The sequence below is a fragment of the Python bivittatus genome, unplaced genomic scaffold (assembly GCF_059951505.1).
Source record: "Python bivittatus isolate LINGU-HERP-01145 unplaced genomic scaffold, Pbiv_v1 ctg000010_np1212, whole genome shotgun sequence".
NCBI classification, from domain to species: Eukaryota; Metazoa; Chordata; class Lepidosauria; order Squamata; family Pythonidae; genus Python; species Python bivittatus.
Window position 1 is genome coordinate 4,331,263 of NW_028277029.1, and position 14,618 is coordinate 4,345,880.

At 43.1% G+C, this 14,618-nt stretch overlaps 1 protein-coding gene across 9 annotated transcripts in view; it reads right to left on the bottom strand.

Annotated features, from left to right (window-relative positions):
* Positions 1-5,774: 5,774 nt before the first annotated feature.
* The window catches only part of MPPED1 (metallophosphoesterase domain containing 1), a 92,903-nt gene continuing 84,059 nt past the window's right edge, over positions 5,775-14,618 (bottom strand). For all 9 annotated transcript variants that reach the window (XM_088151293.1, XM_088151659.1, XM_088151550.1 and 6 more), the window contains 2 exons: positions 10,763-10,876; positions 5,775-8,597 (listed from right to left, as the gene is read on the bottom strand). In XM_088151293.1, the coding sequence (XP_088007419.1) occupies positions 8,479-8,597; positions 10,763-10,876 (233 nt within the window). In that variant the 3' untranslated portion in view covers positions 5,775-8,478. The remainder of the gene's footprint in view (positions 8,598-10,762; positions 10,877-14,618) is intronic.

Consider the following 14,618-nt stretch of genomic DNA (forward strand, 5'->3'; position numbering starts at 1 on the left):
AAAAGAGGCCAGCACCTCCTGGCCACAGCCCCCCAAACTTCTTGAAAGTGGAGTATTGACAGCAGCTTCTCTTGAGATGGTCTTGTGGACTGGGACTATTCTGGCTGGAGGTCCCAAGCCACGAAGGGCTTTGTAGGCTAAAACTATCACTTTAAATTGCACTTAAAAACCAACCAAGAGCCAGTGCAGAGCCCCAAATGCAGGGGTGATAGATGCTGGCCGTGAATTCTGCTCAGAACCTGGGCCACTGCATTCTGGCCCAGTTGTAGTTTGAGTCATCTTGAAAGACAGGCCCTTGTAGAGTCTGCAGAGCACACACCACCCAGTTATGACTGAGGCATCTGTGCAGGTTGGCATGAAGTGCAACAGGGGTCTGGACAGACCTGCTTGCACCAGCAGAGAGGGGGAAACACTCCTTCTGAGGAGGAGCCGAAAATACTGAGGAAGTTGCCTTTCCAGCGGGCTAAGGGTGGGCTGAGGACAACATCATCTGCTCCTGTCCTCCTGAAGCAGTAGGTGGTCTTGTTCTAGAGCAAGCAAGAAGACTGGATCAGCCCTTTATCCTAGTAAAATCCTTTAAGGACTTCCCCTTTGTTCTAGTAAGCCCTTTAAACCCAGTTTTGCCTCTATAGTTTTTAAAGCATGTGATTATTCAATACCTTTTTGGAAAAAATGTAAGAGTCGCAGCGTTTTTGTATGAAAGAACACCGGGGTCTGCAGGAGAACATCAAACAGCCAGGCGGTGGCCACCACCGGTGAAGCCCCCATCCCCCGGACAACCATTGGTAGGAGGGGCTTCAATTGGCAGTTTGCAACCATCACCTTGACTTTTTTTTGCCTCCATGTGGATGCCCCTGTTAAGTTCGGACAGTCAAGATTTTTGTTCGGACATTCAAGCATTTTGACAACTGACAACTGAAAGAAAGGTTGGATCAGAATAACTGGCTCTACGACCCCATTTAGAAGGGTTGTGTGGGTTCCTCCATGGTGGATTAAATATGAGCCCTTGGAGACAAAGGAGGTGTCTCTTGGCAAAGGTTGGAGGTTCCAGCTACATCTGGGGCTCTGCGTTATTTATGTATTCTTTAGCTATTTAGATATCAAATTTAGATAGCCACCCAACTGCATGACGGTCATTTGTCACTGCATATTTCCAGTGCTGGACTAGAACCACCGTATCCAAATATCCATTTCCAAAGCTATACTGGAGTTCTCTTCCTGGTTAGGGAAAGAGGAATAAGGTTTGTCTCAAGTACACGGTGAATTATGCAACACAATGTCTTGAACGGCTGCCAGTCTTGTCCTGCTCAGGCAAAGTGTGAAACAGCTTTCCAAGGCATGGGCAAGACAAGAAGGGGGCGGCGGAGGGGGGGAGATACTCTTCATAATCTGTACAAAAAGCTGTACAGATTCACAGGCTGGCTCCTTCACGTGAATTCCAAGGCCTCCAAACTAAAGGGCTGCTTGAATCGAACCCTAATGCAATTCGGTCTTTTTACTGCATGACTAAATTAGCTTTTACGTCAGAGATGGCCATGCCAGTGGTCACATTAGGCGCAGTCAGTTTGTAGTTCACCCCCTTATGCAAAATAAAACACAGAAAGTTAGGACAAGGCGGTGCCTTCCTTCTCTCCCCCTTCCCCTCAAAACCGCCTCTTGGGCTGTGACCCCCTTCTTAGCCTGACCAGTTCTCCTGCAGCTACAGCTGAATCAGCAGAGAGAGAGATGAGGGTGGTAGTTTTTCGTGTTTCTGTTTTTGTCCCCATGCCACTGAGTGTGCCTTTCGGGAAAAACGAAGTGTTTCTTCCCTCTGCCCCTACCTGTGAGACCAGCACAATGGGGAGATTTGCAACATCCAATCCTTTGCAGTGAGCACCGCCACAGATATGTGGAGCATTACTGCAATTAAATAAAGGCATTGCAAATCAGGGTGGGAAGGAGGAATTTTAACAAGGAATGTGTGCACTTATCCGTTTGGAAATGTTTTGGGAATAAAGTCAATGATTTCTGTGTGAGTGGAACTAATGCTATATAATGAAAATACATTTTCTTTCCTATCTATTTCGAAAGTGGAATACAGGGAGTCCCCAGTTTAAGACCGAGTTCCGTTCCCAAGGTCTGTCCTTAAGTCGAATTTGCATGTAAGCCAGAACGGTATTATTGTATAATACTGTATAAGTAGTACTGTGTAATTAACTCAAACCATTGTGTACAGGTAGTCCTCACTTAACGACCACAATAGGGACTGGAAAATTCATTGTTAAGTGGGGTAGTTGTTAAGCGAATTGCATCTGATTTTACCTCTTTTGCAGCGGTCATTAAGCGAATCACCATGGCCGTTAAGCGAATCACATGGTTGTTAAGTGAACGACACGGCTCCCCATTGATTTTGCTTGCAAGGTCACAAATGGCAATCACGTGAGCCTGGGAAGCAGCAACCATCGTAAGTGCAAGCTGGTTGCCAAGCACCTGGATCACAATCGTGTGACTGCAGGGGTGCTGCGACGGTTGTAAGTTTGAGGACCTTTGTTGTAAGTCCCTTTGTTCAGCACCATTGTAATTTCAAACGGTCACTAAACAAATGGTTGTTAAGAGAGGACTATCTGTATTTAACTTGAATCATTGTGTATTTAACTCAAATTTTGCTACAATAGGCTCCATTCTTAACTATGGGTTGTCCTTAAATTGGGAGTTCTCAGCCCGGAGACTACCTGTAATAACTTGGTAGAGGCACTTTTAATAAGGTCTTTGATGGTGAATGGCTGGGTTGGCCCTAAATGACATGTGAAAAGAAGTCAAGAAACATAGGAGAGATCGTAAATGCTTGAGATCCATAACTCGCACCTGAAGGTTTTCTTGAAAAATACAGGCAGTAGAACTATCCGCACTTTAGAACTGATTTGGAAGGAGTGTTCCAGACCCCTTGCGATCACAGCACCACTCTGCAATTCACTGAAACAGCCTCTCTTTTCTTAGGCTTCCATACAGCCCTGGAAAAAAGGTGCCACAGGTTTAAGAGGCACATTATCTTTAATAATGCAGAGATAACTTCTTTACTTCAAACCTGTGCAGAAGCCTGAAAAAAGCTGGGGATGCTTAAATGAACAACAGAGGGTGTTTGCATCAGGTCCAGAACGTTCTTCCAAAGAATTTTTGCAGTCCTAATAGAAGGTTAAGGCCAGACCATTCAGAAAGAGAATATAATGATCTCAGTGTCTTCCACAACTGTCACGCTGGAGATGACCCACACCTCCTGTATCTCACTGGAAATATGGCTGCCTGTGTACAGGAGAAGGGTAGAACCTGGTTCAGATGAAGCTCATGGTCTTCTAGATGTTCTCCAGCCAGGGAGAGCTTTGGGGGGTGGGTGGCCAGTACAGGTCAAGGGCTGAAAAGCTGAGGAGTTGCCTTGAATGTCAGCCGTGAAAGGTTCACCATCCTTCTTTTCTTTTCTACTTTCTTTCACTCCCTCGTTACTGCCCTTGATTAGTTTTGTACCTCATCTGCATTAATTATTCCAGTTCCCCAAATGGTATCCCTATAATGATTGACCGCATTTGCAAAATGTAAAATCCTTTCTTAACAAACACTATGATGCTTACCAAAAATCAGCTACAGATGTGGTATGTTTAAGATGTGAATGTTTTTACCTTATGTATCTTTAAACACCATGGCGATATGCAAGAGTGCTCTTATATATCAGGAGAGAAAAGCAATAAAGAGTATTAAAGCTGTAAAGAGTATTAAAGTATTTATTATTTATCCAAAGCATGTGAAAATGTGCTATGTATCTTTAATGGAAAGAAATGGAGTTATAATTCATTTGTTCAGAAATGCAAACAACTGGCCTGGTTTTTTATTCAGTTGCAGCGGTGACCAAAACTACATTCTTGAAATTAAATGGAAATATTTCTTCTAGACATAAGTGCTGCTTGGAGCACAATCTAGCCCAAAGTAATATTCATTTAAATTTTCTAATCATTTATAGATGGCCATTTTAAAGGTAATTATTCTGAATGAAGCCTAGCCTTCCTGTGAATGAGAGATAGATGAGCATTAAAGTTTTTACGTTTTGCATTAAACTCATAAGAACCGTTGTCTGCACCTATGTTCTTTCAAGGGAAGGTAAGATCTAGAAGTCCATTCACATATTCACCAAAATACCCAAGTTCAAGCAATTTCACTATACCCCCTAAAATCCTTGGAGCAGGCTTGCAACTCACTGACATTTCACTGTTCCGTGATACACATTTCTACATTATGTCCTCTAATTTCCACCCACAAATTATAAATCGCAATATATTGTTTTGAAAAGAACAACTAGCATCCTTTAGGAAAAACAAACCAGATACTCTGATATAAAAATGATTTCTTCTCAGTTAAAAGCAAAGCCATGAATTCTTTTACTTCATGATACGCAGTTTAATCCCACCATATAACATGATTGCTAATGGCCACGTCTGCGTCTGTGTCTTTCATCCCATTTTTAAAACCAGGGAGGGAGGGAGGAAAAGGGAAGGGAAGGGAAGGGAGGGAGGAAGGGAAAGAGAAAGAGAAAGAGAAAGAGAAAGAGGAGGGAGAGAGAGAGAGAGGAGGGAGGGAGGGAGGAAGGAAGGGAAAGAGAGAGGGAGGGAGGGAGGGAGGGAGGGAGGGAGGAAGGGAGGAAGGGAAAGAGAGGGAGGGAGGGAGGAGGAAGGGAGGGAGGAAGGGAAAGAGGGAGGGAGGGAGGGAGGGAGGAAGGAAGGAAGGAAGGAAGGAAGGAAGGAAGGAAGGAAGGAAGGAAGGAAGGAAGGAAGGAAGGAAGGAAGGGAAAGAGAGAGGGAGGAAGGGAGGGAGGGAAAGAGAGAGAGAGGAGGGAGGAAGGGAAAGAGAGAGGGAGGGAGGGAAGAAGGGAAAGAGAGAGGGAGGGAGGGAGGAAGGAAGGGAAGGAGAGAGAGGAGGGAGGGAGGAAGGAAGGAAGGGAAAGAGAGAGGGAGGAAGGGAGGGAGGGAAAGAGAGAGAGAGGAGGGAGGGAGGGAGAAAGGAAGGAAAGAAGGGAGGAAGGGAGGGAGGAAGGGTTAGTGGATGGGTTCTTGCCAGGACAGCAGTTGGCTGGATCTCAGCCTTTCTTCCTCTGGGCAGGGATGGGAGAAACCCAGACCTGCAGCTGCCCTATTTTAAGGCCAGGCTTCCCCTTGCTACAGAGTTTTATTGCCAGGGCAATACTATGGCAGGGTTCACATGGGGCACTTAACCACAGTTAGCTAGGCAGTCGTGTACTGAATTAACCCAGTTGCCCATGTTCGCACAATACAATGAGCCCTGACCCAGCCTCATTGAAACGGTTAGGATCACTCAATGCACCAGGTCAGCTCTTTGTGACGGCTTCGTGCTCCATACAGTCACAACCAGCAAACCCTCAACTGAGTTGAACTGAGTTTCTTTCAGTGGCAGCTGCCGCATCCTGAAGACCGATGAGGGTCCGGGTCTCACCAGAGAGAGCTTCCCACGCAACCGCTTGTGGGCTTCCCTCTAGAGATACCCGGACACAGGCCGCCATTCTCACAGGTGCCAGCTGGCATCTAAAGGGGCTCTGCAGGCCCAACCAGGCTGCTTCTCCCAGGACATCTCTCGTGCAGGACGGACGCCTTCGCCTGCTTGTGGCTTAGCCCAGGGACACCCACTGTTCTTTCTGTACTTCACGGCCGTGAGGTGTTTATAGCAAATAAGGCCAACTCCAGTTATTCTGAATGCCTCACTCCCAAGTACACACCACATAACTGGTAGCTTTAAAAGATTGGTTTATTGATCTAACATGCTTGAGAGAAAATTACAACAACATTCCAAAGCGCATATAAGACCAAGGTAACAGCGCTGGTCTATGAGGAAAAAAATTCAAAAGCCATAGTTGGGCAATATATTGGGAGAAACCAAAACACCACCCCGCGTTCTCCAAAACTCTTCTTCCGTTTCCAGCACTGCTGCTTCTCTCACTTAGGGCTCGCCCACATCGCCTCCTTTCCCCAGCTTGAAGACACCCCACTTCACATTAATTGAGGACTTTTCCTCACAGCATCTCGTAGCCAGGCCCTGCTGAGGCAGGCTGAAGCTAGTCCAAATTGGTGTGGCAAGGGACTCGTGTTTTCCATAGGAAACCAGAAGAAGGCCTTCCATACGGGCATTCTTTGGAGATGGGCAACCTACAGCTGCTGTTTCTCCAGGGTCATTCGTGGTTCAGCTGCTCAGCTCCTCATTCAGCAAACTGACCTTCTCTTTTCTCCATGAGACTTATATTCCCCTTAGTCATCTGGAAGTAGACCCTCATGAGAGGTGTCCACTTCTCTCGCTCCCACCGCTAAGGACCAGGGCCAAGTGTGGCATTGCGTCATTTTCTGTGAGGGCAGCAGCACCACCTTCCTAAGGTGCGGTGAAAAACAGGCTATGAATATTTTTTAATCTTTTTGACAACCTACTTTCCTCCAACCTCGAGGATGGGTGGAAAGCGCGTCAACAGGGCTGCATGGGTGAGCCTTACAGAGTTTAAGAGGATTTGAAGGTTTGCACTTTTGGCTATGTTTTGGTCCCTCTTAATATCACGCAACTTTGGAACAGCAATCCGGTTATGCTAAAAATTTTGGAACCACCAAAGCTTCTTAATATTTCCTTTTAAAGATAACAGCTGCTTTTATAACATTCTCACATAAAAATACATAGTATTTTGAAAGAAGTACCTCATGGGGGAAATATTCAGAGAATATCTCCTGATTGACATAGAAGGCAAAAAGGGACAAGGGGACCTGCTTTTTCAAAACGTTCCACTGCATTTCAAAGTGTTTGCAATGTGCTATGGGAGCATGTAAACATTCATTTGAGAAATGCAGTTCTCTTTTTTTCCCATGGTTTTCATTATAAAATCTATGTTTTAAAAAAGCCACATGGATTCATAGTATAAAATTCCTCCACATGATTGTGTACAAGAACATGTGGCCACATGCAGAAACATTTGCGTGAGATTCTGTGCTTGGGGACCCTACAGGAGACGCATCATTTTTTGCCACCTTGACCAGAAATACCTCTTACCTGCTGGCATGCAAACCTTAGCTCGTAGTTGTCGTTTGTCCATTTCACATACCCGCATATCTAAATTGGGGGGGTGGAGGGAGCTAATCCACAAAACAGATTGAGAGTTACCATACAGTGAGAAATCTTTCCCATAACTGAACATGTCGGTCAACTTCCAAACCATATAACTAGATTTAGTGATGCTGAAGCTGTAGGTGATGAAACCAGACAGGCTCTGTGCATGACTGTACCAGAAACCCCCTTTTTCTGCTCAGTTGTGACAGAGTGAGGAGTGGATGTGTACATAGCATTTATCGCTTTCCCTGGTCTTGGTCTGTGAATCAGTCTTCAGTGTGGAAACGCTGCTTCCCATATCCGGAAACCTCTATATCTCCCAATTTTACAGAACCAGCAACGATGCTGAATTCCTTCCAAATTAACGATCAATCCCTTTGAACCGATTTTCAGTGCTTGATGTCATCGTTGCTATGACTGATTGATTGATTATGTGCTATCTATTCAGCACCGTCTCTTAGTGACCATACAGATAGATCTTCTCCAGGATCACTGCTATGACCAAGCTACACTTAAAGAGAACAGCAGGAACAACAAGGGAGCCTGGACAATCTGTTTAATCAGCTTTGAGTAAGTGTGGGTTCTCCCTGATGCTTCTAGCATCACTGCTGAAGAAGAATCCGATTCTGGCCATTGCTGTCAGCCCTAAGAGTACACAACCCTAAAAGTTAGTAGATAAGATTTTACACCAGCAGAATATCTTTCTTATCGGGAGGGGGAACTAATTCCTGAGTTTTCATCTGATCTTAAACCACTTCTTTTTCAAATGTTTCTGCTGTGTACAGCAATTCAGTCATTCGTATTTTTTTTTCTTTTCATGTTCACTACCAGTTGCAAACGAGAGTTTTCTTCTACACTGTTTTTAAAAACCTGAAATGTTTGTAGATTTCGAAAGAATGTAGAATAAGATTCTTTTGGTGATTACATGGAGATATTGTTTAAAGAAAAAAACCCAGTATTTCACACAGTTACAAATTTTGACTCTCAATATGATTATTCCTCTGGCCAGATATAAATGAAGATGTACTGAACACACATATAAAACTGCAAGCATTCATAATGGACCATTTTGCTGAAGAGACATGTCCTTTCGTAAATTCAGTATAGCATATGGAATATACAAAATACACCAATGTCTATAATGTGGAAGTTGTCTCCTTTTTTCATATTAACAATTCTTTTAAAACAATGAAATGCTAAATCCATGAATACACTTTCAAAAGGTTGTGATACCAAATGCCTTTGTTACTTGTCCGTTTGCGTCTTTCCAGTTTGTCCGTAAAGAACAATAAAAATAATGCCATAATTTCATGGTTGCTCACTGGCATAAGTTACGGGCTTCGTGTTTGTCTTCTGTCACAATCATGTGTTTCTCGGAGTAGGTAAATCAATAACTATGGGTGGATTCAGTGGCTGGTAATTCACGGTACACACAGAAGCATTCACATAGGTAGTTGTTCCATCAGCCATAACACCGTAACCTAAAAAATTAAAAACACTCTTATAAATAAGCTTTTCTTTGGTACACTACTTTAGTTGTGTATATTATGATCCAACTACAACCCCCCCCCCTTTTTTTTTCACCCAAACGTCTATCATCCACCAAAATTCTCAAAAGATGGAGAACCAGTGGCAATTCAGAAAGCTCTATTCCAGTGTTGCCCAAACTTGGCCACTTTAAGATGAGTGGACTTCAACTCCCAGAATTCCCCAGCCAGCCATGCTGGCTGGGGAATTCTGGGAGTTGAAGTCCACTCATCTTAAAGTGGCCAAGTTTGGACAACACTGCTCTATTCTTTCCACAAGAGCTGGGACATCAATAAATCACAGCACTGACCCTTGAATGCCTTCATTCTGGATGGGTTCACATGAATCTAAGCGAACAACGTTCTGACACCACTCTTTTTTGAAGAGTAGTTTTCAAATCCCTACCACTTAAATTGTTCTCGGTAGAATTTAGGGCCTACCTGCAATGTATTGTCTTTCTGAAATCTTTAGCATTAAAACTGAGTTTAGATTAGGCCCCTAGAATTGAATGTAGGACTCTTTTCTTCAGGCTGAAAATGGGGCTCTTCCTATGAAATCGTCAATCACCTGCAGGCTTCCATCTACAGAAGCATCTTTGCCTCTGGGGCCTGGAGGTCTCTACAGAATTCAGATTCCTTTGAGATTATTCACAGATATTCTGAAGCCAAACTGAACATCCTTCCAAAGTGAGTTAACAGAACCACTGATGAAAGGAAAAAGCAGCACGCCAACAATCAAGGGATTATGGTTTTGTTGCTCCGGTTTCTTGGCCTTTACCTCCATAAAGCTATTTTCAACATTAAGAGCTTTTAAATAGCATTCAGAGGTTGAACATCTGTTACTTCAATATAACTGAATGTCACAATGACCTCTGTCTCCTTCATAGGTTGGCTTCATTGCTCGTCTTCATATACTGATTTTTGGAAACAACCCATGGATTGTAGCAGGTTCTGTATACTTCAGAGTTTGACAGAGTGCAGGTCAGCTAAATTATGGAGACACTTCCACAGGCAGAGCAAACAGAAGTAAAGGCTGAAGGAAATCTATTTTGCTGAGAAGCAAACTCATACAGAACACAAAAATGTGCCATAAGGCAGTTGACGTTTATCATGATCCTGGAAGATCCAAGGTTTCAGAAAATTATCCTTCCCACATTATCCTTGAAAAATATTTCAAATTTTAGCAAAAAGCTGTTGTAGCAAATCTTTCCAGTCTTTTTTTTTTTTCATTCTTATACAAAAAGGACTGAGATAGGGCGATAGTAATTTGGATACAATTAACGTATGTTGAAAAATAAAGTAGGGTGCAGAGAAGGTAATGAGGAACAGCTTTTTTTACTGAAAGCGATATGATTCTGTCACTTTAGGAAGAGTTTTAGGTTCAGCGTTTTCACAAAGGTTTGTAAGAAGACAGACTGGTTATACCGTAGTTATTTCTCCCAGAAGTTCAGGAAATGAACACTGCCTTTGTGCCTTTGGTCAGTAATAGATATCGTCTGCAATCATGTCATAATAGAATCTTCTAGTGCTAAGATATTTTTACATCACCATTTTGAACAATTTGAGAAACCCAAGGTAAAAATCTAGCTTGTCACTTGTTTTATATAAATTACTAACATTTGTTGTAAATATATTCCTGTTCCCTTCATTACGTTTCCTGCTTTGCAAGGGATGCTGGTATGGAAGTGTTCCAACTTGGTGGAAACATTGTCCAAGCGAGCACTATATATTTATCAGTCTAGATCCAGCTAGAGTTTGTATTACTGGTTGATGAAAGGTAGCTTCCTTCAAGGGCATCCATTGGGTGTCCGTGTGTGTGTGAAAAAAAAAAGTCAGCATGGTGACCATGACTGTACAGTTACCATATTGACTTTTTTGACCCCCTCTATGGACGTCCCTAATTATTTCCTCTTAGTTCCTTGCTGTGAAACATCTGCCTTTTAAGCTGGAAGCCTTATTCTATGTGACAGTTACGTTTTTAGAGCCAAAATCAGAGACTATTGAAGTGCAATTTATCAACGCACCTCTTACCTACTGCAGCTAGTATCTCAATGAGCTCATACTATGGATTTTAATTTTTATGCACGAAAATAATACAGAGAGAGAGAGAGATTCCTGACCTTCATGAATGTGTCCAAAAACATGAAGTCGTGGTTGTATTCGTCTCTGGATTGTATTCAGCAGCTCAACGCAGCCCACCCTTTGCATTTTCTTAGGAACCCAATCTAGAAATCCTTCAAAATAAGAAAAAAACACAGCATATAAATTACTGAGACACTTTATAGCTCAAATTTAAAAATCTACTTCGTTCTATATCTGACTCTTTTAGAGGAGAGAATGTCTGGAGAGAATGTTTGAAGAGTTATTTTTGTTAATGTATAGAAATGGAAAAGAGATGAATAAAATTGAGTAACGAAGTATGCAAGAAGAGGGATTTCAGCCAATCTTACTGCTAAAAGCTGTGCTGATGTGTGCCCAAGATAGAGACGGCGCTAATAAATGCCAAATACACAACCTTGGTCAACAAATGCAAGGGAAAATCTCAATAGCTGTTATTATTAGCCAGTTATTATGATAAAGTAATAAAATGATCTATTTTTACTTTATTTATGAGTTTATTTTATTTGATGTGCTTTATTTTCTGCATATAACCCAAGTGAAAATGTAAAATAAACTCAAAGGTTAAATGCTCGGCTGTGCTATTTGTAATGGAGATGAAATGACTGCCATGCCTTAAATGCAGGTGATATGGTTTCAATCAACAATTTAAAATTCCTACAAGGGAGATGTCAGCCAATGACAGTGACTTGTAGGAAAAGGATCAAATCTAGGTATGAAGGGTACAGCTGTCTTTCTTTCTTTCTTTCTTTCTTTCTTTCTTTCTTTCTTTCTTTCTTTCTTTCTTTCTTTCTTTCTTTCTTTCTTTCTTTCTTTCTTGTCACACATGTTTTTTCTGGTCAAGCATACAGTTTGCTGCTAAGTAGCCTGCCGAAGACAGTACTGCATAAAATGGATGTGGACAGGATAAAGAAGAAAGTATTGCTGAACGAAAATGAAATTTAATTTAGATTTGGTTCATTAGCTAAGAACTGTTAATACAGTTATTCCTCGTGGCTTCAATATTTGCTTTCTGGCATGTTAAAAATTACAATTTGGTGGCGAGATCTGGAGAATCCCTGGCAATCCTACCCAAGGTCCTCCTTCTGGGGCAAATGTGTGTTGGCTCCATCTAGACTGAGACCACTGTATCTGAGAGAAAGCTTAGTTCAGTGTTGTCCAAACTTGGCTACTTTAAGATGAGTGGACTTCAACTCCCAGAATTCCCCAGCCAGCCATGCTGGCTGGGGAATTCTGGGAGTTGAAGTCCACTCATCTTAAAGTGGCCAACTTTGGACAACACTGGCTTAGTTCTTCTCCCAGCCTTGCCCTCCCCTTGTACTAAGTGGATGCACAACTCCGAGAGGATTAAAAACAAAATCAAAACTACTGTCTCTTCCCCAATTCTGGTTCCAATTAACAAAACAAAGCTGTGTGATTCATATTTAATATTCTGGATGCTTTGTAATTAACCTATTAGATATTTGCCCCTGAGATGATCCCACAAACATTTCTCAGAATTCACCTTGAGGAGAGGGCCCAGTTCAGAGCATGACTTTAAAAAAAAAAAGATTCAGAGAAACTGAATTGGCAATGGGGATGTCCAAGGTTCTGGAGATGAAGGGTTATGAGGTATCACAAAGAACTGAGGATGTTTAGCCTTGAGAAAAGGGGACTGAAGAAAATGCGATATGATCGCATTTTAAAATTTCAGATATCTAAAGAAGCGTTGCCTGAAGAAGATGGATGTAGACCAGTGATCTTCAGGTCCAGAGAAAGCAGATCCCAGTTCAGTGTAGGAAACTGTTCCTCACACTAAGATCAGCAATGGACCAAGACTGTGGGAGCTGGTGAGCTTCCATTCATTAAACCATGTTCAAGCAGAGGCTGCAAGCCATCAGTTAGGAATGCTTGACTGTGGATTTCTGCACACAGTGGCAGGTTGATCTCTATGGCCACAGTGGCCCCTCTGATGTAGGGCTCTGTGGGGATAATGGCTGAAGAAATCAAGAAGATGCATTCAGAGGAAAAAATGAAGCTTCACACAAACAGCAGAACCCAGCATCAGCAGACTTCCAGATGGGATCTGAACACGGCACAAGGGCCCATGGGGTGCAGGGTCAAAAAAGTCAAGATGCCAGCCTGACAATGCAATCAAAGCTCTGCCCCTTTGTATTTGCAAAAAAGGAACAGGCTTCAATCCTGTGGTGGTAGCCGCCATCTTGAATGTTTTGACTCCTCACCCCACCCCCGGAAATAGTCCTTGAAAAATAAGTGAATTATTCCAGAAGCTGGAAGCAGAAAAAGGCAACTGCAGCATTTCTTCCTAGTTGTGATAGATTAGCTGGGGTGAAAATTACAGAGTTTAAAGCGAAGGCTGAATTATCTAGCTAAGGAAAGTTCAGTGGAATATTAGGAACTGTAATTACATGTATTAACCTGGACAAAAAGCCGAACACTTGCCTTATGTGAAATTAGCAAACTGTTCCATAGTGTAAATAATTCCTCTAGTAAGTGCTTTAATTTGGCTCGTTTTAAGAACTTGCCTTTAATGCTGGTGTCAGGCTGCTGCTGCGCTACAGAAACACAGCTCTGAGTTGCCGTGAGATGGAGGGTTTGCTGGGGCGGGTTGAAGGTCTTAGTGCGCCATGCAGGATGCACCCAACCTAAAGGGTCCATCTGAGACCTTTATGAAGCCATGTGCCAGGAAACTCCACAGACCCGGCCTTAGTAGAGAGCACAGATGAACACTGTTTTCCTTCATCAAACTATAAACTTGCCTTTTGTTGCCTGAGTCTGAAAAACCAACCCATTGTCCTTTCCCCTCTTTCTAACTTTTATAACAGTGCCTTGTTTCTCCTTGACGTCAGGCAAAGGAATGCACTCTGCAGTTTCATAAGCTCTTCAGTGTCCGAGGTTAAATCCCCTGAAATGCCCTATCTGGCAGGTGGCGGAGAGCTCTTTCGCCAGGAGGCTCCCCTCTCTGCTCTCTACAGCTTGCTGGTGATCCATGAGCGTTTGCCTGCCGCAGGAAAGACAGGGAGCATGGAATGGGTGGAAGTTCCTCAAGGGCATCTTCCTCATGGAGATGAAGCACCATGAGAAGTGTTTGACATGTCTGATTCTGGATGGAAAGAAAAGGCTGCTTCACCCCACCAGGGAAGGTGGAATTATGGCAGTCTTCAAGCTCAGGTTGGGACCTGGTGACCTTCTACCCAGATAAGTCGTGTGGCTCCCGTGAATGAACAATTTAGCCCTTCTGCTGGGAACGGCTTGATGCTACCAGGGAAATGTGCTAGACTATGAGATTCCCACAACAGACAGCACCGTATTTGCACGTTTACAAATGTAGTCATTAGAAGAGTGAGCCCAATCGGGTGATAAGCTGTGTTGGGCATTAGGCAAGGAACCTACTCAATAGCTGGTTAAGGGTCCTGCTGGCCCATGACTGCCATGTCCAAACTGTGAAGTTCTGGGATCTCTCTTTCCTTGCCCCAGTGATTACTCAAAGAAGGCCCAGCTATGGAAGACTGAGTCATGCAGAGTTTTTTAGTGGGGAAGATGTCTTTGCAGGCTTGAAGGGGCTGGCAGTACGCTGGAGAAAGAAGAGGGTGCTTGTTCTTCTGAATGACAGCACTTCCAAGGAAGTTGCAACCTCTTGCTCCCATAATAACAGGCCTGCTGGCCCAATCTGTCCCCCTCCAATCCAGCTTGCTATGATGATCTGGTGGGAACCTGCATGACTTGTTCAGCTGAGAGAATGAATCGTCTCCTCCTTTCCTCTCCCAATTTTTAAAAATTCTTCTACCTTCTTTTCCAAGTCATCCTTTTAATTTGCCTTTCTGCCCACACTTCATTCCTGCGGCAACCGCCTGGTTG